The sequence below is a fragment of the Haliotis rubra genome, unplaced genomic scaffold, assembly GCF_003918875.1.
Source record: "Haliotis rubra isolate DU_JTF1 unplaced genomic scaffold, ASM391887v1 Scf444, whole genome shotgun sequence".
NCBI classification, from domain to species: domain Eukaryota; kingdom Metazoa; phylum Mollusca; class Gastropoda; order Lepetellida; family Haliotidae; genus Haliotis; species Haliotis rubra.
This window is the reverse complement of record NW_025767129.1, coordinates 16,539-43,456: the sequence shown is the minus strand read 5'-3', so window position 1 is coordinate 43,456 and position 26,918 is coordinate 16,539. Positions and strand designations below refer to the sequence as shown.

The 26,918-nt window shown below is 39.9% G+C and overlaps 1 protein-coding gene across 7 annotated transcripts in view; it reads left to right on the top strand.

Annotated features, from left to right (window-relative positions):
- The window catches only part of LOC124289610 (scavenger receptor class F member 2-like), a 65,295-nt gene extending 42,011 nt beyond the window's left edge, over window positions 1-23,284 (top strand). For 6 of the 7 annotated variants that reach the window (XM_046726211.1, XM_046726208.1, XM_046726209.1 and 3 more), the window contains 3 exons: window positions 21,122-21,190; window positions 21,744-21,821; window positions 22,736-23,284. In XM_046726211.1, the coding sequence (XP_046582167.1) occupies window positions 21,122-21,190; window positions 21,744-21,821; window positions 22,736-23,133 (545 nt within the window). In that variant the 3' untranslated portion in view covers window positions 23,134-23,284. The remainder of the gene's footprint in view (window positions 1-21,121; window positions 21,191-21,743; window positions 21,822-22,735) is intronic. The other variant, XM_046726207.1, reaches the window with a different exon arrangement.
- The last annotated feature ends 3,634 nt before the right edge of the window (window positions 23,285-26,918 follow it).

Here is a 26,918-nt window from a genome sequence, read left to right as displayed (position 1 = left end):
AACAGGCTTAGAGTTTACACACACGGTGATGTACCCTTATTGAAACAAGATTAAATTTAACATATACGGCGATGTACCCTTATTGAAACAAAACAGGCTTAGGTGTGACACACGGCGATGCACCCTTATCGAAACAGTATTAGATGTGACACACAGCGATGGACCCTAATTGAAACAGCCTTAGATGTGACACACAGCGATGTACCCTTATTGGAACAGTATTAGATGTGACACACAGCGATGTACCCTTATTGAAACAGTATATTAGATGTAACACACAGCAATGCACCCTTATTGAAAAAGGATTAGAAGTGACACACAGCGGTGTACCCTTATTGAAAAAGGATTAGATGTGACCCACAGCGATGCACCCTTATTGAAACAGTATCACATGTGACACACAGCAATGCACCCTTATTGAAAAAGGATTGGATGTGACACACAGCGATATACCCTTATTGAAACAGGCTAAGATGTGACACACAGCGATGTACCCTTATTGAAACAAAACAGGCTTAATTGCAACACACTGCGATGTACCCTTATTGAAACAAAACAGTATAAGATATGACACACGGCGATGTTGCCTTATTGAAACAGGCTAAGATGTAACACACACGGCGATGTACCCTTATTGAAACAGGCTTAGATGTGACACACAGCGATGTACCCTTATTGAAACAAAACAGGCTTAGATCCAACACACTGCGATGTACCCTTATTGAAACAAAACAGTATTAGATGTGACACACGGCGATGTAGCCTAATTGAAACAGGCTAAGATGTAAAACTCACGGCCATGTACCCTCATTGAAACAGGCTTAGATGTAATACACACGCCGATGTACCCTTATTGAAACAGGCTAAGATGTAACACACGGCGATGTACCCTTACTGAAACAGGCTTAGATGTAACACACGGCGATGTACCCTTATTGAAACAGGTTGAGATGTAACACACACGGTGGTGTACCCTTATTGAAACAGGATTAGAAGTAACACACGGCGATGTACCCTTGTTTAAACAGGTTAAGATGTGACACACGGGCGATGTAGCCTTATTGAAACAGGCTAAGATGTAACAGACACGGCGATGTACCCGTGTTGAAACAGGTTAAGATGTAACACACACTGCGATGTACCCTTATTGAAACAAAACAGTATTAGATGTGACACACGGCGATGTAGCCTTATTGAAACAGGCTAAGATGTAACACACACGGCGATGTAACCTTATTGAAACAGGCTTAGAAGTGACACACAGCGATGTACCCTTATTGAAACAAAACAGGCTTAGATGCAACACACACTGCGATGTACCCTTATTGAAACAAAACAGTATTAGATGGGACACACGGCGATGTAGCCTTATTGAAACAGGCTAAGATGTAAGACACGGCCATGTACCCTCATTGAAACAGGCTTAGATGTAATACACACGCCGATGTACTCTTATTGAAACAGGCTTAGATGTAACACACACGGCGATGTACCCTTACTGAAAAGGGCTTAGATGTAACACACACGGCGATGTACCCTTATTGAAACAGGCTTTGATGTTACGCACACTGCGCTGTACCCTTATTGAAACAGTATTAGATGTGACACACAGCGATGCACCCTAAGTGAAACAGGCTAAGATGTGGCAACGGTGATGTACCCTTATTGAAACAGTATTAGATGTGACACGCGGCGATGTGACCTTATTGAAACAGGCTTAGAGTTTACACACACGGTGATGTACCCTTATTGAAACAAGATTAAATTTAACATATACGGCGATGTACCCTTATTGAAACAAAACAGGCTTAGGTGTGACACACGGCGATGCACCCTTATCGAAACAGTATTAGATGTGACACACAGCGATGGACCCTAATTGAAACAGCCTTAGATGTGACACACAGCGATGTACCCTTATTGAACAGTATTAGATGTGACACACACGCGATGTACCCTTATTGAAACAGTATATTAGATGTAACACACAGCAATGCACCCTTATTGAAAAAGGATTAGAAGTGACACACAGCGGTGTACCCTTATTGAAAAAGGATTAGATGTGACCCACAGCGATGCACCCTTATTGAAACAGTATCAGATGTGACACACAGCAATGCACCCTTATTGAAAAAGGATTGGATGTGACACACAGCGATATACCCTTATTGAAACAGGCTAAGATGTGACACACAGCGATGTACCCTTATTGAAACAAAACAGGCTTAATTGCAACACACTGCGATGTACCCTTATTGAAACAAAACAGTATAAGATATGACACACGGCGATGTTGCCTTATTGAAACAGGCTAAGATGTAACACACACGGCGATGTACCCTTATTGAAACAGGCTTAGATGTGACACACAGCGATGTACCCTTATTGAAACAAAACAGGCTTAGATCCAACACACTGCGATGTACCCTTATTGAAACAAAACAGTATTAGATGGGACACACGGCGATGTAGCCTAATTGAAACAGGCTAAGATGTAAAACTCACGGCCATGTACCCTCATTGAAACAGGCTTAGATGTAATACACACGCCGATGTACCCTTATTGAAACAGGCTAAGATGTAACACACACGGCGATGTACCCTTACTGAAACAGGCTTAGATGCTTACACACACACGGCGATGTACCCTTATTGAAACAGGTTGAGATGTAACACACACGGTGGTGTACCCTTATTGAAACAGGATTAGAAGTAACACACACGGCGATGTACCCTTGTTTAAACAGGTTAAGATGTGACACACGGCGATGTAGCCTTATTGAAACAGGCTAAGATGTAACAGACACGGCGATGTACCCGTGTTGAAACAGGTTAAGATGTAACACACACTGCGATGTACCCTTATTGAAACAAAACAGTATAAGATGTGACACACGGCGATGTAGCCTTATTGAAACAGGCTAAGATGTAACACACACGGCGATGTAACCTTATTGAAACAGGCTTAGAAGTGACACACAGCGATGTACCCTTATTGAAACAAAACAGGCTTAGATACAACACACTGCGATGTACCCTTATTGAAACAAAACAGTATTAGATGGGACACACGGCGATGTAGCCTTATTGAAACAGGCTAAGATGTAAGACACGGCCATGTACCCTCATTGAAACAGGCTTAGATGTAATACACACGCCGATGTACTCTTATTGAAACAGGCTTAGATGTAACACACACGGCGATGTACCCTTACTGAAAAGGGCTTAGATGTAACACACACAGCGATGTACCCTTATTGAAACAGGCTTTGATGTTACGCACACTGCGCTGTACCCTTATTGAAACAGTATTAGATGTGACACACAGCGATGCACCCTAAGTGAAACAGGCTTAGATGTGGCAACGGTGATGTACCCTTATTGAAACAGTATTAGATGTTACACACAGCGATGCACCCTAAGTGAAACAGGCTTAGATGTGGCAACGGTGATGTACCCTTATTGAAACAGTATTAGATGTGACACAGGGCGATGTGACCTTATCGAAACAGGCTTAGAGTTTACACTCACGGTGATGTACCCTTATTGAAACAAGATTAAATTTAACATATACGGCGATGTACCCTTATTGAAACAAAACAGGCTTAGGTGTGACACACGGCGATGCACCCTCATCGAAACAGTATTAGATGTGACACACAGCGATGTACCCTAATTGAAACAGGCTTAAATGTGACACACAGCGATGCACCCTTATTGGAACAGTATTAGATGTGACACACAGCGATGTACCGTTTTTGAAACATTATATTAGATGTAACACACAGGAATGCATCCTTATTGAAAAAGGATTAGAAGTGACACACAGCGGTGTACCCTTATTGAAAAAGGATTAGATGTGACACACATCGATGCATCCTTATTGAAACAGTATGAGATGTGACACACAGCAATGCACCCTTATTGAAACAGTATGAGATGTGACACACAGCAATGCACCCTTATTGAAACAGGATTAGATGTGACACACATCGATGCACCCTTATTGAAACAGTATGAGATGTGACACACAGCAATGCACCCATATTGAAAAAAGGATTGGATGTGACACACAGCGATGTACCCTTATTGAAACAGGCTAAGATGTGACACACAGCGATGTACCCTTATTGAAACAAAACAGGCTTAATTGCAACACACTGCGATGTACCCTTATTGAAACAAAACAGTATAAGATGTGACACACGGCGATGTAGCCATATTGAAACAGGCTAAGATGTAACACACACGTCGATGTAACCTTATTGAAACAGGCTTAGATGTGACACACAGCGATGTACCCTTTTTGAAACAAAACAGGCTTAGATACACCACACTGCGATGTACCCTTATTGAAACAAACCAGTATTAGATGGGACACACGGCGATGTAGCCTTATTGAAACAGGCTAAGATGTAAGACACGGCCGTGTACCCTCATTGAAACAGGCTTAGATGTAATACACACGCCGATGTACTCTTATTGAAACAGGCTTAGATGTAACACACACGGCGATGTACCCTTACTGAAAAGGGCTTAGATGTAACACACACGGCGATGTACCCTTATTGAAACAGGCTTTGATGTTACGCACACTGCGCTGTACCCTTATTGAAACAGTATTAGATGTGACACACAGCGATGCACCCTAAGTGAAACAGGCTAAGATGTGGCAACGGTGATGTACCCTTATTGAAACAGTATTAGATGTGACACACGGCGATGTGACCTTATTGAAACAGGCTTAGAGTTTACACACACGGTGATGTACCCTTATTGAAACAAGATTAAATTTAACATATACGGCGATGTACCCTTATTGAAACAAAACAGGCTTAGGTGTGACACACGGCGATGCACCCTTATCGAAACAGTATTAGATGTGACACACAGCGATGGACCCTTATTGAAACAAACAGCCTTAGATGTGACACACAGCGATGTACCCTTATTGGAACAGTATTAGATGTGACACACACAGCGATGTACCCTTATTGAAACAGTATATTAGATGTAACACACAGCAATGCACCCTTATTGAAAAAGGATTAGAAGTGACACACAGCGGTGTACCCTTATTGAAAAAGGATTAGATGTGACCCACAGCGATGCACCCTTATTGAAACAGTATCAGATGTGACACACAGCAATGCACCCCTTATTGAAAAAGGATTGATGTGACACACAGCGATATACCCTTATTGAAACAGGCTAAGATGTGACACACAGCGATGTACCCTTATTGAAACAAAACAGGCTTAATTGCAACACACTGCGATGTACCCTTATTGAAACAAAACAGTATAAGATATGACACACGGCGATGTTGCCTTATTGAAACAGGCTAAGATGTAACACACACGGCGATGTACCCTTATTGAAACAGGCTTAGATGTGACACACAGCGATGTACCGTTATTGAAACAAAACAGGCTTAGATCCAACACACTGCGATGTACCCTTATTGAAACAAAACAGTATTAGATGTGACACACGGCGATGTAGCCTAATTGAAACAGGCTAAGATGTAAAACTCACGGCCATGTACCCTCATTGAAACAGGCTTAGATGTAATACACACGCCGATGTACCCTTATTGAAACAGGCTAAGATGTAACACACACGGCGATGTACCCTTACTGAAACAGGCTTAGATGTAACACACACGGCGATGTACCCTTATTGAAACAGGTTGAGATGTAACACACACGGTGGTGTACCCTTATTGAAACAGGATTAGAAGTAACACACACGGCGATGTACCCTTGTTTAAACAGGTTAAGATGTGACACACGGCGATGTAGCCTTATTGAAACAGGCTAAGATGTAACAGACACGGCGATGTACCCGTGTTGAAACAGGTTAAGATGTAACACACACTGCGATGTACCCTTATTGAAACAAAACAGTATAAGATGTGACACACGGCGATGTAGCCTTATTGAAACAGGCTAAGATGTAACACACACGGCGATGTAACCTTATTGAAACAGGCTTAGATGTAACACACATGGCGATGTACCCTTATTGAAACAGTATTAGATGTGACACGCGGCGATGTGATCTATTGAAACAGGCTTAGAGTTTACACTCACGGTGATGTACCCTTATTGAAACAAGATTAAATTTAACATATACGGCGATGTACCCTTATTGAAACAAAACAGGCTTAGGTGTGACACACGGCGATGCACCCTTATCGAAACAGTATTAGATGTGACACACAGCGATGGACCCTAATTGAAACAGCCTTAGATGTGACACACAGCGATGTACCCTTATTGGAACAGTATTAGATGTGACACACAGCGATGTACCCTTATTGAAACAGTATATTAGATGTAACACACAGCAATGCACCCTTATTGAAAAAGGATTAGAAGTGACACACAGCGGTGTACCCTTATTGAAAAAGGATTAGATGTGACCCACAGCGATGCACCCTTATTGAAACAGTATCAGATGTGACACACAGCAATGCACCCTTATTGAAAAAGGATTGGATGTGACACACAGCGATATACCCTTATTGAAACAGGCTAAGATGTGACACACAGCGATGTACCCTTATTGAAACAAAACAGGCTTAATTGCAACACACTGCGATGTACCCTTATTGAAACAAAACAGTATAAGATATGACACACGGCGATGTAGCCTAATTGAAACAGGCTAAGATGTAAAACTCACGGCCATGTACCCTCATTGAAACAGGCTTAGATGTAATACACACGCCGATGTACCCTTATTGAAACAGGCTAAGATGTAACACACACGGCGATGTACCCTTACTGAAACAGGCTTAGATGTAACACACACGGCGATGTACCCTTATTGAAACAGGTTGAGATGTAACACACACGGTGGTGTACCCTTATTGAAACAGGATTAGAAGTAACACACACGGCGATGTACCCTTGTTTAAACAGGTTAAGATGTGACACACGGCGATGTAGCCTTATTGAAACAGGCTAAGATGTAACAGACACGGCGATGTACCCGTGTTGAAACAGGTTAAGATGTAACACACACTGCGATGTACCCTTATTGAAACAAAACAGTATAAGATGTGACACACGGCGATGTAGCCTTATTGAAACAGGCTAAGATGTAACACACGGCGATGTAACCTTATTGAAACAGGCTTAGAAGTGACACACAGCGATGTACCCTTATTGAAACAAAACAGGCTTAGATACAACACACTGCGATGTACCCTTATTGAAACAAAACAGTATTAGATGGGACACACGGCGATGTAGCCTTATTGAAACAGGCTAAGATGTAAGACACGGCCATGTACCCTCATTGAAACAGGCTTAGATGTAATACACACGCCGATGTACTCTTATTGAAACAGGCTTAGATGTAACACACACGGCGATGTACCCTTACTGAAAAGGGCTTAGATGTAACACACACGGCGATGTACCCTTATTGAAACAGGCTTTGATGTTACGCACACTGCGCTGTACCCTTATTGAAACAGTATTAGATGTGACACACAGCGATGCACCCTAAGTGAAACAGGCTAAGATGTGGCAACGGTGATGTACCCTTATTGAAACAGTATTAGATGTGACACGCGGCGATGTGACCTTATTGAAACAGGCTTAGAGTTTACACACACGGTGATGTACCCTTATTGAAACAAGATTAAATTTAACATATACGGCGATGTACCCTTATTGAAACAAAACAGGCTTAGGTGTGACACACGGCGATGCACCCTTATCGAAACAGTATTAGATGTGACACACAGCGATGGACCCTAATTGAAACAGCCTTAGATGTGACACACAGCGATGTACCCTTATTGGAACAGTATTAGATGTGACACACAGCGATGTACCCTTATTGAAACAGTATATTAGATGTAACACACAGCAATGCACCCTTATTGAAAAGGATTAGAAGTGACACACAGCGGTGTACCCTTATTGAAAAAGGATTAGATGTGACCCACAGCGATGCACCCTTATTGAAACAGTATCAGATGTGACACACAGCAATGCACCCTTATTGAAAAAGGATTGGATGTGACACACAGCGATATACCCTTATTGAAACAGGCTAAGATGTGACACACAGCGATGTACCCTTATTGAAACAAAACAGGCTTAATTGCAACACACTGCGATGTACCCTTATTGAAACAAAACAGTATAAGATATGACACACGGCGATGTTGCCTTATTGAAACAGGCTAAGATGTAACACACACGGCGATGTACCCTTATTGAAACAGGCTTAGATGTGACACACAGCGATGTACCCTTATTGAAACAAAACAGGCTTAGATCCAACACACTGCGATGTACCCTTATTGAAACAAAACAGTATTAGATGGGACACACGGCGATGTAGCCTAATTGAAACAGGCTAAGATGTAAAACTCACGGCCATGTACCCTCATTGAAACAGGCTTAGATGTAATACACACGCCGATGTACCCTTATTGAAACAGGCTAAGATGTAACACACACGGCGATGTACCCTTATTGAAACAGGCTTAGATGTGACACACAGCGATGTACCCTTATTGAAACAAAACAGGCTTAGATCCAACACACTGCGATGTACCCTTATTGAAACAAAACAGTATTAGATGTGACACACGGCGATGTAGCCTAATTGAAACAGGCTAAGATGTAAAACTCACGGCCATGTACCCTCATTGAAACATGCTTAGATGTAATACACACGCCGATGTACCCTTATTGAAACAGGCTAAGATGTAACACACACGGCGATGTACCCTTACTGAAACAGGCTTAGATGTAACACACACGGCGATGTACCCTTATTGAAACAGGTTGAGATGTAACACACGGTGGTGTACCCTTATTGAAACAGGATTAGAAGTAACACACGGCGATGTACCCTTGTTTAAACAGGTTAAGATGTGACACACGGCGATGTAGCCTTATTGAAACAGGCTAAGATGTAACAGACACGGCGATGTACCCGTGTTGAAACAGGTTAAGATGTAACACACACTGCGATGTACCCTTATTGAAACAAAACAGTATAAGATGTGACACACGGCGATGCGAGCCTTATTGAAACAGGCTAAGATGTAACACACACGGCGATGTAACCTTATTGAAACAGGCTTAGAAGTGACACACAGCGATGTACCCTTATTGAAACAAAACAGGCTTAGATACAACACACTGCGATGTACCCTTATTGAAACAAAACAGTATTAGATGGGACACACGGCGATGTAGCCTTATTGAAACAGGCTAAGATGTAAGACACGGCCATGTACCCTCATTGAAACAGGCTTAGATGTAATACACACGCCGATGTACTCTTATTGAAACAGGCTTAGATGTAACACACACGGCGATGTACCCTTACTGAAAAGGACTTAGATGTAACACACACGGCGATGTACCCTTATTGAAACAGGCTTTGATGTTACGCACACTGCGCTGTACCCTTATTGAAACAGTATTAGATGTGACACACAGCGATGCACCCTAAGTGAAACAGGCTTAGATGTGGCAACGGTGATGTACCCTTATTGAAACAGTATTAGATGTGACACGCGGCGATGTGACCTTATTGAAACAGGCTTAGAGTTTACACACACGGTGATGTACCCTTATTGAAACAAGATTAAATTTAACATATACGGCGATGTACCCTTATTGAAACAAAACAGGCTTAGGTGTGACACACGGCGATGCACCCTTATCGAAACAGTATTAGATGTGACACACAGCGATGCACCCTAATTGAAACAGGCTTAGATGTGACACACAGCGATGCACCCTTATTGAAAAAGGATTAGATGTGACACACAGCGATATACCCTTATTGAAACAGGCTAAGATGTGACACACAGCGATGTACCCTTATTGAAACAAAACAGTATTAGATGTGACACACGGCGATGTACCCATATTGAAACAAAACAGGCTTAGATGTGACACACGGCGATGTAGCCATATTGAAACAGGCTCAGATGTAACACACACGGCGATGTACCCTTATTGAAACAGGCTAAGATGTGACACGCAGCGATGTACCCTTATTGAAACAAAACAGGCTTAGATGCAACACACTGCGATGTACCCATATTGAAACAAAACAGTATTAGATGTGACACACGGCGATGTAGCCTTATTGAAACAGGCTAAGATGTAACATACACGGCCATGTACCCTCATTGAAACAGGCTTAGATGTAATACACACGCCGATGTACCCTTATTGAAACAGGCTAAGATGTAACACACACGGCGATGTACCCTTACTGAAACAGGCTTAGATGTAACACACACGGCGATGTACCCTTATTGAAACAGGATGAGATGTAACACACACGGCGATGTACCCTTGTTTAAACAGGTTAAGATGTGACACACGGCGATGTAGCCTTATTGAAACAGGCTTAGATGTGACACACAGCGATGTACCCCTATTGAAACAAAACAGGCTTAGATGTGACACACGGCGATGTAGCCTTATTGAAACAGGCTAAGATGTAACATATACGGCATGTACCCTCATTCAAACAGGCTTAGATGTAATACACACGCCGATGTACCCTTATTGAAACAGGCTAAGATGTAACACACACGGCGATGTACCCTTACTGAAACAGGCTTAGATGTAACACACACGGCGATGTACCCTTATTGAAACAGGCTTTGATGTTACGCACACTGCGCTGTACCCTTATTGAAACAGTATTAGATGTGACACACAGCGATGCACCCTAAGTGAAACAGGCTTAGATGTGGCAACGGTGATGTACCCTTATTGAAACAGTATTAGATGTGACACGCGGCGATGTGACCTTATTGAAACAGGCTTAGAGTTTACACTCACGGTGATGTACCCTTATTGAAACAAGATTAAATTTAACATATACGGCGATGTACCCTTATTGAAACAAAACAGGCTTAGGTGTGACACACGGCGATGCACCCTTATCGAAACAGTATTAGATGTGACACACAGCGATGCACCCTAATTGAAACAGGCTTAGATGTGACACACAGCGATGCACCCTTATTGAAAAAGGATTAGATGTGACACACAGCGATATACCCTTATTGAAACAGGCTAAGATGTGACACACAGCGATGTACCCTTATTGAAACAAAACAGTATTAGATGTGACACACGGCGATGTAGCCATATTGAAACAAAACAGGCTTAGATGTGACACACGGCGATGTAGCCATATTGAAACAGGCTCAGATGTAACACACACGGCGATGTACCCTTATTGAAACAGGCTAAGATGTGACACGCAGCGATGTACCCTTATTGAAACAAAACAGGCTTAGATGCAACACACTGCGATGTACCCATATTGAAACAAAACAGTATTAGATGTGACACACGGCGATGTAGCCTTATTGAAACAGGCTAAGATGTAACATACACGGCCATGTACCCTCATTGAAACAGGCTTAGATGTAATACACACGCCGATGTACCCTTATTGAAACAGGCTAAGATGTAACACACACGGCGATGTACCCTTACTGAAACAGGCTTAGATGTAACACACACGGCGATGTACCCTTATTGAAACAGGATGAGATGTAACACACACGGCGATGTACCCTTGTTTAAACAGGTTAAGATGTGACACACGGCGATGTAGCCTTATTGAAACAGGCTTAGATGTGACACACAGCGATGTACCCTTATTGAAACAAAACAGGCTTAGATGTGACACACGGCGATGTAGCCTTATTGAAACAGGCTAAGATGTAACATATACGGCATGTACCCTCATTCAAACAGGCTTAGATGTAATACACACGCCGATGTACCCTTATTGAAACAGGCTAAGATGTAACACACACGGCGATGTACCCTTACTGAAACAGGCTTAGATGTAACACACACGGCAATGTAACCTTATTGAAACAGGATTACCAACAAGATACAGACACCCCACAAACATCTACCATCACTGCTACAATACATTTTAGTAGCAATAAAGTGATCGAATTGGTCTCAAGATGTTCTACTCTCTACCCTGATTAAAATACAAAGGATAGATCTACCTCTCAGTTCAGAGTTTAAACCACACTTTTATCTGTTCCAATCGTTGTCGCTGATGGAAAACATACATTGGTCCAATGGATATGTAGTGGAGAGCAGTAGTCGGCACAAACCAGACTCACAGGCATCCTTGGATATGTAGTGGAGAGCAGTAGTCGGCACAAACCAGACTCACAGGCATCATTGGATCTTGGAAGTAATGTTTTTAGTGTCCTTCCCCTTCAACCCTCAATTTCAAGTCCAATAAAAATCAACATATCCCACGCACACAAATACCCTTCACAGTTTCGAATTCTGTTTCTTGATACCACCCACTATTATTTTAGACAAAGCTCAAGTGCTGAAAATGACCTTTCAAAATAGGCTTTATCGAAAATGTCGCCATTTTTGACACAGTTCGAAATCGCGATTCAAAGCGCTATTTGCTGTATGTTTTGAAGTGTGAAAATCGGATAATTACTGGGAGTATTGAATTTCAAAAATAACATATTCATGATCACTGATATCAGTTTTACATGAAATCGCGAATTATAATTCTTAAACGTTGCCGATGAACCTAGAATCGGTTGGGATGTTTTCGAAAATGCACTTACACGAACGCCGTAGAGCGCTTTCCGCCATATTGGATAGTGTTTACAAAATCACGTTTCGCGAAGGCCGGTATTGAGACGCCTATTACATCACGTATATTTCATATTCAGCTTCGAAAAATGCATCACTGAATTCCCCATACATTTTAGAATCAAACTGCAACTGGTCTGTGTCACCAATACCAACTGTCTAGATAAAATGAGACGAAACATATTGGGTGTGAAAACGAACGCTGTGCTTGAAAGACTGCGCTTCTCTGAAATGTAAACAAAAGACAAATTCCGATTTTACACTGCGTAGCATTTTCTTAAATTTTTCAACATTCATCCGTCTATTCATTGCTTGCAATGGCTCAATACCTTTGGAATATGCATGGAACGGGTATCGTAGCAAGAAATAGGAAAGTATAAATAGATACAATGCAATGATGTGATAGTTTATAAGAAATTGTCAAAAGGACAAGGTATGATAAAGGCCCTTATTGGCCCACAAAATTTCATGACATTCAAAGTTCTACATCATGATAATTTTAGCATAAAAACTGCTAAATGAATTGTTGAAATTACCTCCATATGTTTTTTATATGTTTTAGTGCTGTTTTTTCCTCTTTGAAGACCTCAAAGTTAACCTATTTTACAATTTCTTCGAAAAAAATGCATTTTCATAATTTCAGAGTGATAAGAAAGTGTGAGCAAAAGCTTGACCCATCCTAATTTTTTCACCACACATGAAGAGAGTAAATTAGAATGCACTCCTAAAAATTTGTGGTGGGTCACGCTTTTGCTCATATCAAAATGTTTAAAAAAGTACATTTTTTCTGTTGCATGAAATTGCCCCATACAACCTCTCAAAAATAAACATTGGCGTAAAGTAATATCTCTGAAAACTATCCGTCACATTTACACAACTATACCATGATTCATTACTATTTTGAATGTTTTTGAGCACTAAAATGAACTTATCAAACATGTTTATTAAAAAAATTCAATATCGTAAGGGACTCTCAAGGCTGATTACTTTGAGGTAAACAAGGGTAGTTTTTGGAGACCCTGTTGATCACTGCTGGAAAAATAAGAAGACATCAGAAGATTTTTCAAAATATGATCAGGCAGCATTCTAAAGGTGAGAATCTTTGTAATTATGCTAGAATTTTATCATATTTGTTCTATCATCTGTTTAGCAAACCCCTCTGTGTCCACAGGCCCCCACTGCGGGTCAGAAAATCGATAAACTAGGCCCCGGTTTAGTATCAGCACCCCCTACTATATAATACTAGGCCCCGGTTTAGTATCAGCACCCCCTACTATATAGTACGGGGCCTAGTTTATCGATTTTCTGACCCGCAGTTGGGGCCTGTGTCTGTGTCACCTGTCACTGTCAAATAACACTGGCATTCCACTGGATGTAACAGTGTATAAACATACACATTTTAACAAAAATAATGTACCTTGATGTTTTCTAGGATATATCAGGCTACATTTAATATTGTTAGAATAAGAACATTGTATCAAGGTCTAGCAGATTATGAAAAGCAAGCAGACGTCAAGTGACACATTGTTGCAAAGTGTATATATAAGCTTAAAGTGACAAATAATAACAGTAGAATCTGTAGCCTAGTGGTTACAATGATGGCTTCTCAATTTTTTCTGTTATCAGACATTCAGGTTCAAATCGTGATTGTTTTTTTCTTTTCTTCTTTTTTTTTTCTTCAAAAGTTAAGGTAAACATTGTAAATTGGCTGACAAAACTTGTGCGCAAGAAATACACATTTTGTAAAAAATATTTCTCAAGTTTGGTAATGTAAGTTACACTGTTCAAACAAACTTGAATTAACATCATGTAAATCTTGTTTAAGCCTGAAGACACTGACTTTTCCACTTTGTTCCCACACAATAAAGAACCTGTAGAAGGTAAGCATTGTTTCAAAATGTTAGTATGGTAATTTCTTTAAGTAAATATTTACAAACTGTCCAGAGCTGTTAATTAGTGGTGCGCTGATCAAACAAATAATTAGTTTATGGATATTTTGTGGGCTGCCAGTCAATTACCCATAACCAAATCACATAATCAATTAAAGCGTTCACTATTTCTTCTTAAAAATATGTTTACAGAATCAATGACTATTGGTTTCAATTGTCATATTGAGACTGAGGACTGATTACCTTTGTTTTCAAGTGCTCTAACAGTTGTTTTTATCTTATATCTATAACTGATCAAAAAGTGGCCTCAACAATTGATTATACCTTTGGAGGTCAATTCCCTTCCCTATATAACATTCCTATTGACATGTTTAGCATTAGAAAAATTACAAAGCACCAACTTCTTGAACATAATGATAATTCTTTTAGGATTTCAAATATTTGTTTTCAGATAAGAGAAATTTGCTTGGACTGATTTCAGGAGTGTCATTTCATGAAGATGACAACTTAAAACTTGAGGTGGAAGGTAAGAATAATGTGAGCTCTAAAAAATAACCAATATTTTTTTCTTCAATTTTCTTATTTAATGTGACAGAATTTCAGAAATACTGATGTCTCAGTGGTGATTAAATCTGCATAAGCCTTCAAGGCCAGACTACTGACATTTGAAAATAAATAAGTAATGTTACCCTTGAATAGATTTATAATATCAAAGTTTTAAAACAGGAGTTTCTTTTGATATAAAGTCATCTGTTTTTCAGTTGAGAGAAGATCTTGGTATGGCAGACACCAAGACAATATGCCTGTTTCCAGCAACTCTAGTGATACACGGTTGAATGCTGTAGTTCTTGACAGTGATTCAGAAACTGATTCAGAGATTGATGACAATGTGGATGAAGAGTGAAGGTGGATGTTTTATATATCTTTGCAGTGAATGAGTTGTGAATAATTACTTTTTGAAGATTTTTGAATACTGACTTTTAACACTTACTTGGTGTCAAAATCAAGCTGTGCCAAGAATGTAATTTCACCTGAAATAGGCCCCCTTGAGGTCAAGACCTGTGCTTTTTAGTGCAACATGATTGGTTATTATAACAACATGTTGAGAATGAGATGTTTACGGTATATATTTGGAAGAATGTTGTAAATACTGACTTTTAACACTTACATGGCGTTACAATCAAGCTGTGCCAAGAATGTAATTTCACCTAAAATAGGCCCCTTTGAGGTCAAGACCTGTGATTTTTAGTGCAACATGATTGGTTATTGTAAAAACATGTTGTGAATGAGATGTTTACTGTATATTTGCTGAAACCGGTTGTGAATACTGACTTTTAACACTTACTTGTTAAAATCAAGCTGTGCCCAAAATGTAATTAGACCTAAAATGGTCCCCCTGTGATTTTCGTGGGACGTGATTGGTTATCATAAGTACATGTGGTAAAATTGACCTATAGTTTATGTTTGCAAAGAAAGTTGTGAATAATGTGCTTTTTGTAATCAATTGGCAAGTAATTGAGTTACTGTCCACAATGTATTGCAACCCTAATTGGGACCCTTGAAGTTAAAACCTTGTGATTGATGTTGACATGTTTCTTCATCATGAATACCTGTTGTAAAACTGATACTGTTCGTATGTAAATAAACTGATAGTTGTATATAAGTCATTATGGCACACTGATATTTCAGATTTCTTGTTATTTTTTCATGGGAACTGATAAAACCCATTTTTGGCCCCTCTGCATTGAAATTATGGCCTCAGATCATTTAAAAAATAGTTTTTTTATGCAAAGCCATCTTGTCTCTAAACAAATAACATGTGTTCAGCCAATTCTGTTTGTGGGCCAAAAACCACCTTGTCCTTTCCGTGCAGCGTGACGCCATGACTGACGCAAAATCACGCAGAACGACAACGGTAATTATCTGCATTTCTGGCCTTTTCTCTTACTTATAGTGAAAACGATAAAAACATATAACAATACACAGATAGTCAGAATCATTCTGATTACTTACATCTCATATTTATGTACAAACGATCCCTGAATCAATGGAAGGGTCCTCACAAAATCCTGTGTACCCTTGTCAGCAAAGCCGCCATTTTGTAAGAAATCGGTCAGCGGTAGTGATGTCATACGTCAACATATTGTCCTACATATTAGGCAATTTCTTTGAGGTGAAGGTCGGTTGAGCAAGAGTAAACACAATCGCCCAATCCTTCCGATTACACTGTCAGTATTATGGTGTATATTTTGCGTATAGTTCAGATACTTTTTCATGAAACTGACTTCAGTATCTACATTTAGCCTTGTTCAATATCATATCATACGTGCATATAGGGTTTACGGTGTTTTATTCTTTGAAAGTTTTTGATTGTTTGAACCATATTTACATAAGAAATTGACATATTTATTGCAATACATCATATTCTAAACCTTTACACAAGTGTTAGAAGATCAAACGTAGCCATAACTGCAACTACTTTAGTTCCTATGATGTACAATATTCAATTTATTTGGGCTAATATTGCAATTTCATATGAACAGGTTAATGAACGATGATTTAATTCATCCTTATATTGTAAAACTGATAATATTAATGAAAATGATTTATATATGGTATGAAATGTATATGCACACATATTTAAAGGAATTGCCTTGTTCATTGTGTCGTTTTATAGACAAAAGAATGATGCATATTGATCGGCCAGGTGCACGTTTGTTGGAAACGTTTTATGATTCTCTATCATTGTTTTCGATAATATAATCAATTCATATTCGATTAAATAATATTGTGATGACAGGAAATCAACCTCTAACTACATTTATTGGAAAATTGTTGAGAAATATATATACCATCTCATGTGTTAATTCGGACAAATCTTACATCCATATTCTAATACATGTATATAGTTCCAAATATGAAAAGCTATCTTTTTGCATCTTTCATTGCATACGTATGAAGAGAAATAGCTACATAATCATAAACAAACAAATTCTTATGTCAAACAAAATATTCGGGTGTTGTGAAATATTATTTTTATTTACGTTAAATTGATGCCAAACAGGTGCGCGTGTTGTTCACAATACGATACGCTGTCAAACCGTCTAATTGTTGATATATTCAGGACACTATTTAAATGGAAAAATCAGTCATTTTATGTTTTGTCTTAAAGAGTGTTAAAATCTGACGTAGAAGCCGAGACCTTTTATACAATTAATGGAAATTAGGTGAGATATATACTGATCAGCATACCAATATCGTCTTTTTCCGACGTCGCAAAATGCATAAAACAAGCAATGACATCAACTAGAATCTTGTATTATTTTCAGCAATTTCATTACATTTGAAAATATGGCTAGTATTCTGGTAATTACAATGCAAAATTAGTCAAATTACATCTACACAAACAGGATAATATGGGAATCTAAGAACTAAGTTATATATTTGATAGGGCCATCCAAATCGCTATTACGTGCTTTCACATGTAATACGTTGTCATTTTTCTTGTAAATTGTGAAACTACCAAACTGCATCCGCTCACATTGGGAAGCTTTGAATTGGAATAGTGTTGTTCACCATGAACATAGAATAACGAAAATATAGCGTCCTAATCCACAACAAATTCTCTCCAAGTGATCTGAGTTACATTGACCTAGTGTTAGACATAACGGAGTTATGCCCCCTTATCATTATACGTGTATGACCTCTCTGTCGTCGTTTGACGTCATAGAAGAAAATCCATTTTTGACATTTATTGCGAGTCATTTTTAATGTTGAGCGTATACCGTTATGCACAAGCACATAAACCCAATTTATATACGCTTATGTCGTTCAGATATCAGGCTGTATTTTCTTCGCTCACACTTTCCGTAAAGAGGCCACATTAAAAAATTCGTAGCACAGTGCTTTTATCGGTGTGCTTTTATCGGGGTGCTTTTATCGGTGCGCGATAAAAAGCGGATACATTTACTGTTTTTTAACGCATAGCAAACTTTGGACAACATTTAACAGTGTCTATTTCTCAAACCGCCAAGGCAGTTGCATTTATATTTATACCAACGGATAGGAAATTTAATGTTCTACATTTCTGTGTAATTTTATAGCCGTACGTAGATCCAGGACCACGCGAGCGCAATTCTCGCACAACGTTCACTTTTCAAACCGTATGAAAATGTGCGCCTGAAAAAAAACCTCGGCATCAAGGGGGTTAAGTGAGACATATCCACAAGGAACATCCGACCTTCTCACTGACTGAAGCGTGCGCTTGTTTTGATTGACAGTTGGATCGGTCTATTTCTTACATAAACACGGATGTGACGTGGACGGAATTTGACTTAACTGATGTAATTAACTTTATGGTGTTTTGCCCACATCCGACAGGCTGTTCTTCCTACAATGCTGGATTATGTTAATGATTTTTTCGTTCTGATATCTATTGTATAAAATTGCCTTGATGAGGGGTCTCTAAATTTTTTTTACCGTAACACGTGACAGAATTCTGGCAACAATAGGCATCAACAGGCCCCACACTTTACGCATGTCACTGAAGCGACGTAATTCTAAAGCTTAGAGGTGTAGGTGCATGTCGACTAGGGGTACAATACTTGGACCCTGTACTTTTCCTAATAAAAACACACGTCTGTTTGAATATATGTTAGATAATGGGTCTGTTGAGAATATACCACACCACATTAATCTTGGCGTGGCGTCTGGCAGCCGGACAGTATATCATTATCAGGCTACAATAGGCCTGGCTCACAAGCGGTTGATACGTTCACGCAGTCAGGCGCCAAAATATGACCGACTCTACTTGCCACGTCATAGTGACGTCATAACTAGCACCTTCTCGGTGTGGTGTCGCCAGTCAAGGCAGTTCATGACTGACAGTCGAAGTGTATGACTTGTGCTGAGCGTGATGGGCGGGTGAGTTACTGGTTTCTACTTTTACACTTATTGTGAAAATAACATGGATCCAGAAATTGTGAATAGAGTAAGATTGATTGACAATATATGTTTACGTAATGCCCCGCCTGCCTCACACAAAGTTTACACTCAGACCACACTGGCCTGTATCGGAAACAAATGGCGGCGACAATATATATACATTCATGAGCCAACATTGTTTTAATTTTACCGATCGATGGAATGCGAGACAATTTGGGCACATGTGTGAACCTTGATGCCAGGTATATGCAACACAGACGTGATGGTTAGGCCGTGAATAATTTGGTAGACGAAGCTTCATGCCACACACGAGGTCCATGACTACAGTATAGGCTTTCTCACATTACAGCAGGGTTTGACACTCACTGATTTCTCCCACTTGCCAAGAGGGCAAGTAGAAAAGTTAAACTACCTGCCCATCACAGATACTACTTGCCCCATATTACTTATGGTATAGAAAGAACTAGACAAACAAAACACAGCAAGTGAAGAGTTTTAATGAATGAATTGAGGTTAGAAGTTGAAAAAATATGTACTTGCCACTCGGGCAAGCCTTTTAGCAATTTTACTTGCCCTGATTTATTAGTACTTGCCACGGGCAAGCGGACAAGCATGAGTGTCGAACCCTGTACAGTTCCGAAAATGTGTGGAAAAAGAGTAGAATTCTGCAGCAGTTATTTTATAGAATGACGAGGTATAACATTCGTAAGGGCACGTGTGCTGGATTCTCCTATTCTCTGACTGGCTGCAAAATAGACCATCGCAGCATCGGCGTCCATCACACCGACAATCACAATATCAACCCTTGTACCACACAGACCCGTGCCACTTGACGTAATTTCCATAGACTTACATGTTATTTCAGTGTAGTATAAATAATCTAGATCTAGACCTACTGCACTTGCGTACTCTGCAACAAAACACATATGTATGTTTTGCCGTTAGGTTAGACATAGTGCTGTTTACATCTATCGTTATAATTTTCTATCTGTTTTATGTCGTACGGCTAATTTGAATTTGAATTTAGCAATTTACCCAACCTGCCTGAAACTGTTATGAACCTAAGAAACACTGCATCCCTACAGACTAAAGAAAAACATTCTTCCCAGAACACGTGGTCGTGTCCTTCTCATTCTACCAACAATCCATACAATCAAACAAATATGCCAATCAATCCAGACTGTGGTACGGTAGATGATGTAATTCCTCCTGTTCCAATACAACTGCTTCACATCTCCAGTATTGTACTGTATTGAAGATATGCTTTTTCTTGAGTGTGTATCTAGTGACAAAACTGTTAATGTTTTTAGTGTTCAAACTTATGTTACTACACAACTTAAAACTGTAATCAACAAATTCCGTATAACAACAAAGAGACAATGTATCTGGGTAGGTAAAACAAAGACACTGTATAGCTTATGACACTGAGATATGAACGTTAGTACATGTAATAGGATTCTGAAAGTGTTTTTTCTTCCAATAGTCTAAATTTGACTTGTATTGAGAGATTACCCAGGATACAAAACTATTAGACATTCTGATAACAAGTCGGTATTTTATTTAGTGGAAAAAATGGAAATCAGTGATATTTTAACATCATATTTAATAACAGCCCATGCCCTGTTTCAGTCTGGACTGGTCGGAATCCAGGTGGTCGTGCAACGGGTCTTCTGCCCCCAGGAGAGTCTGATATACAGGGTAGGTGGGAAAACACGGCCGGTGATAGCTCTCCTTAATCTGGGAACATGTGTTTACTATGCTATGATAAGCGTGCATACTTTAATTCTAACTCAACAAAGGCTATTTATACCTGGCCAGTATTTGTAATGTTATTGTGCTCTACTAAACAGGCTGTTTGTTGTATACCTGGCGAGTATTTGTAATGCTAATGTGCTCTATATAGTTTACTAAACAGGCTATTGTGCTCTATATAGTTTACTAAACAGGCCATTTGTTGTATACCTGGCCAGTATTTGTAATGCTATTGTGCTCTATATAGTTCACTAAACAGGCTATTTGTTGTATACCTGGCCAGTATTTGTAATGCTATTGTGCTTTATATAGTTTGCTAAACAGGCTATTGTCCTCTATATAGTTTACTAAACAGGCTATTGTCCTCTATATAGTTTACTAAACAGGCTATTTGTTGTATACCTGGCCAGTATTTGTAATGCTATTGTGCTCTATATAGTTTACTAAACAAGCAAATGTGCTCTATATAGTTTACTAAACAGGCTATTTTCTGTTTCAGACTCCACTGATCCCAGTCAGGGTAGGGGCGAGACGGACCATCTGCTCCCAGTGGCCAAACCAACGTCTTCTACACACGGTAGGTGGGAGAACACAGCAGGTGGTAGCTAACCCCTACCCTAGTAACAAGCTGAGAGATAGACGGTAGGTGGGAGAACACAGCAGGTGGTAGCTAACCCCTACGCTAGTAACAAGCTGAGAGATAGACGGTAGGTGGGAGAACACAGTAGGTGGTAGCTAACCCCTACCCTAGTAACAACCTGATAGATAGACGGTAGGTGGGAGAACACAGTAGGTGGTAGCTAACTCCTACCCTAGTAACAAGCTGACAGATAGACGGTAGGTGGGAGAACACAGTAGGTGGTAGCTAACCCCTACCCTAGTAACAAGCTGACAGATAGACGGTAGGTGGGAGAACACAGTAGGTGGTAGCTAACCCCTACCCTAGTAACAAGCTGATAGATAGACGGTAGGTGGGAGAACACAGCAGGTGGTAGCTAACCCCTACCCTAGTAACAAGCTGATAGATAGACGGTAGGTGGGAGAACACAGCAGGTGGTAGCTAACCCCTACCCTAGTAACAAGCTGATAGACAGACGGTAGGTGGGAGAACACAACAGGTGGTAGCTAACCCCTACCCCAGTAACCAGCTTATAGACAGACGTATCATCGATTGATGTTCATGATGTCAGTCACTGGGCTGTCAGGATCAGACTCCGTCATAAAACAGATGCAGTAAACCAGTGTAATATGCTTATATCTGTCCACCAAACATGAACACTCTCCAGCCAAACACAGAATATTATTGATAGAAAGGCTTATTTTAACAACAAACAATCCTTCATTACATTAACCAGTTGTCGTCCTTCACCAAAGTCTCCATGGAATTGTTTAAATGATGCATCTATGTCCATGTCTGTATCAACACTCTGTGATGTAAACAATGTACAACGCAGATGTCCCAATGTGTACACAGTTTACTTTGTGTTACAGCGACTCCATCACAAGCAGACCACGACCTCTACTACGCCAGCAGGAGCGGTGACCTGGAGCAGGTGAGGCGGATCCTGTCAGCGGGTCACGCGGACATCAACAGTAGAGGATGGTGGAGCAGGACACCGGTGATGGTGGCAGCACGTGAGGGACACGGGGATGTGGTTGAGCTCCTTGTGAGTCGAGGTGCTGATGTGTCACTGGTGGACTATGGCGGTAACAACACCCTTCACTTGGCCTGTGTGGGAGGAGACAGGAAGACAGTGGAGTTTGTCCTGGCTCTGGGCGGGGTGGACGTCAACGCCAGGAACAACGGCGGGCACACAGCGGCCGGCGTGGCGAGAGGCAGGCGACATCCTCAACTGTCGGATCTCCTGGTGTCACGTGGTGGACACTGAAGTCAGTGTAGTGTTGGTGTAGACAGTCATGGAGTACATGTCATTACTGACACTGACGTGGTGTGTGACGTTCACGTCATCGTGTTTTATATTTCAGCATTAAGGTGAGGATGTTTGACGTATGTTAGGAAAATAAAACTTGTGAAACATTTTCAGATATTTTGTCATTTGTTGTGTTTGGAACTTGATCGGGTGAGTGTAAATACAGATCCTAAGTAATTGGTATATTAACACGGCATTTCGTAATATAATTCTACGTAAATCATTTGTCATGACATGTTTATGTTCATTAGTTTGTAATTAATCACAAACTAGACAACAACAAACGGTTTGTTTACATCTCGCTGCACTCTGTGACCTCAGAGTGCAGCGGTTCGCCAGTGATTTGGCGCTCAACGTACACTGACAGTGACGTCACACTACTGATGACGTCACGGCATTGCGGCCAGGGTCTTACACTAGTCCCCTGAATGCCGAGATTTGTTTCTGACGCACATTTTAATAAATTCTAAAAAGTGAAAGTACAGCGAAAATGTTTGCTCGCGTGGCACTGGATCGACCTACGGCTACAAACATTACACAGAAATATAGAAAGTTAAATTTCCTATCCGAGGGTATATAAATTCAAGTCAAATACTTAGTCGGTTTGAAAACTACAACTGGTTAAACCCCTGGATGCCAAAGTTTTATTTTCTGACGCACATTTCCATAAGATCTGACAAGTCGAACATCGTTCTCGCGTCACTGGATCTACCTACAGTTATAAAATTACACAGAAATGTAGAATATTACATTTCCTGTCTTATGTAAACTCAAGTGCAAATGCTTATACGCGGTTTGAAAAATAGACACTGCTAAATCTTGTCTGAAGTTTTGTTATGCGTTAAAAACAGTACATTTCGCCGCTTTTATCGTACACAGATAACCGCACTGTGCGACAGTTCTTCAAGCGTATGTTTAAGTGTAATGAAATTACTGAAATTATCAACATTTTAGTTGACGTCATGGCTCATAAGTAATAAGTGGGTGGGTGTGGTTTTACGCTGCTTTTGGGTGTTCACACACTGCACCCATGTGGGAAATCGAACTCGAGTCTTCGGCGTGACGAGCGGACACTTTAACCATTAGGCTACCCGGCCACCCCCAATGTAACTGAGGTCATTTGGAGAGAATGGACTGTGGATAAGGACACTTTTTTCTGAGTTTTCGTTCACGATGAACCATTTTATTCCTATATCCACATTGTAACTGCATACGTTTTGGCAGAATCACAAATTACGAGAAATGTTGAAATTACACAAAATGTGACATCACGTAATAGCGAAATGGGTGGCCCTATCCAATATGTAAGTCAGTTCTTGTAGAAATATTAGACGCAGTTTTTCTTTATTTTGCACCATTATTAACCGAGTTCTATGACACATTTCACCTTATTGTGTAGCTCGATGCTCATGCTATTGATCACTGGAGTATCTGGTCCAGACCCGATTATTTACAGACCGCAGCCATATAGCTGGAATATTGCTGGGTGCGGCGTTAAACAACAAAGAAAAAAACAAAAACAAAAAAAAACATCAATCGTTTCGGTGATGTCACTGTCACTGTCGTAGATGCAGGATTTCATGGTACATATTTCAGATCTCAGATACATCCTGAACATTTTTCTTTTCGTGTTGTCGCCATGATAGAAATACTGGAGCCTTCCCTGTCCATGCTGCAAGTGTTTACCCCGACCCAATCACTCACAATATCCCCCGTATTGCTGATGGATCACGTGAGTCCCCGGAAGTGACACATGTCGTCGTATCGCAACTGCGTAGTTCGCTGCTCATGTTGCTGCTAACTGGATTGTCTGGTCCAGACTCGATTATTGACAGACCGCCGCCATATGTATATCTATAGCTTGAATATAGCTGAGTACGGCGTAAACCAACAAACTAAACCAACAATCTCAAGTATACAATGAAAGAAAAAGAGCTCCTTGTGTTTGGGACTATCAGAATAATGTAAGGTTTGGCCGAAGGAAGATATATGATATATGTTTTAAATTCTTGTCGAAATATAGTTACTGTCTATTGTCATCACAACATCACAATATTATCAAATAATAATAATAAATTGATTATATCATAGAAAACATGGCGAGTACATGATAAAACGATTGTCAAGCGTGCACCTGGCCAGTCATCATACAATATTGTTCTGTCTATAAAACGGCATAAACAAATTCCATAACCAAGACAATTCCTTTAAAACTGTGTGCATATACATTTGATAAAACATATCAAACATTTTCTTAAATTATCATTGTAAGCTTTACACATAAGATTAAGTTAAAATTGATGTCTATTGAATATTGCACATCACAGGAACTGAAGTACATGTTGCAGATACGCCAACGTTTTATCTTCTAACATTTGTGTAAAGGTAATAAATATGGCGTACTACGCTTGATGACTCAATTTCTCGCGTAAAACAAGGAAAAGCTTTCAAAACATACAAATCGCATTGCCTATATCCACGCATGAATAATGATCTAGATAATGAATTCAGTTTCGCCCAAATAATATTTAAAAGATGAAAATATACATTATAACACTGAAACTGTGAGCAGTCGGATGGAATGTTTGTGTTTTACTCTGATTCAACCGACTTCCACCTCAAACTGCCAAATATGTACAACAATGTTGGCTATGACATCACTACGGATGACCGATTTGTTTACATTTTGCGAGGGACCTTCCCTTGATTCAGGGATCGTTTGAACATAAAAGGCGTGATGTAAGTGATCAGAAAAAAATAACCAATGATTATCTGCGTATTGTCATTTGTGTTTAATTGCAAACAAGAGAAGTAGTCAGAAATATTAATACCGCAAATACCGTTGTTGTTGTGCGTGATTTTGCGTCGGTCATGACGTCATTCAGGACGGTAACTTGGACAATTTTGTTTGAATTCACGAAATCATTGTCATGTATCTATTTTAGTAAATTTCCAACGTCCTCCTACAAAACTCTCCCTGTGCATATTCTAAAAGTACAGAGACAATGCATGCAACAAATAGACGAATGATGTCTTAAATTTCGAGAGATAACTACACCGTGTAAAATCTGGTTTTCTCTTTCATATTTCATTCCAGCCAAGTCTTATGAGCGCAACCATCGTTTTCACACCAAGTATATTTAGACACGTTTATTGATGACAAACACCTTTTGTTGTTTGATTCTAAAATGTATGAGAAATCCTGTGATGTATTTGTCGCAGCTGAGCGTGAAGTATATACCTGACGTAATAGGTGTCTCATGGCCGGACGACACGTGAGTTTGTAAACACTATCCAATATGGCGGATGGCTCACTTCGGCGTTCGTGTTCGTGTATTTTCCAAAACATCACAGCCGATTCTAGGGTTATCAGCGACCTTTCAGTGTAACCTTTGCTGATTTCATGACAAACAGACATCAGGGATCACTAAAGTTCTATTGTTAAAATATGAGGAAATATCTGAAATTTACACTTCAAACATACACGAAATACTGAATGGCGATTTCATGTTGTAGGTGTACCTATGATTTAGGTGTACCTAATTTTCACAGATCATTTCCACAAATGTCTGCTTTACCTCAGATGCCACTTGGTGTTACATGATACAGGAAAATTCCCCAGATGTCCAAACTGCATGGTGTATTTGTGATTGTGATGTCTGTGATATATTATTCGAGTTAAAAGTGAAGTTTAATACCCTGGACATATATGGCCCTATGGCATCAAGGGGGTAAACGCTTAT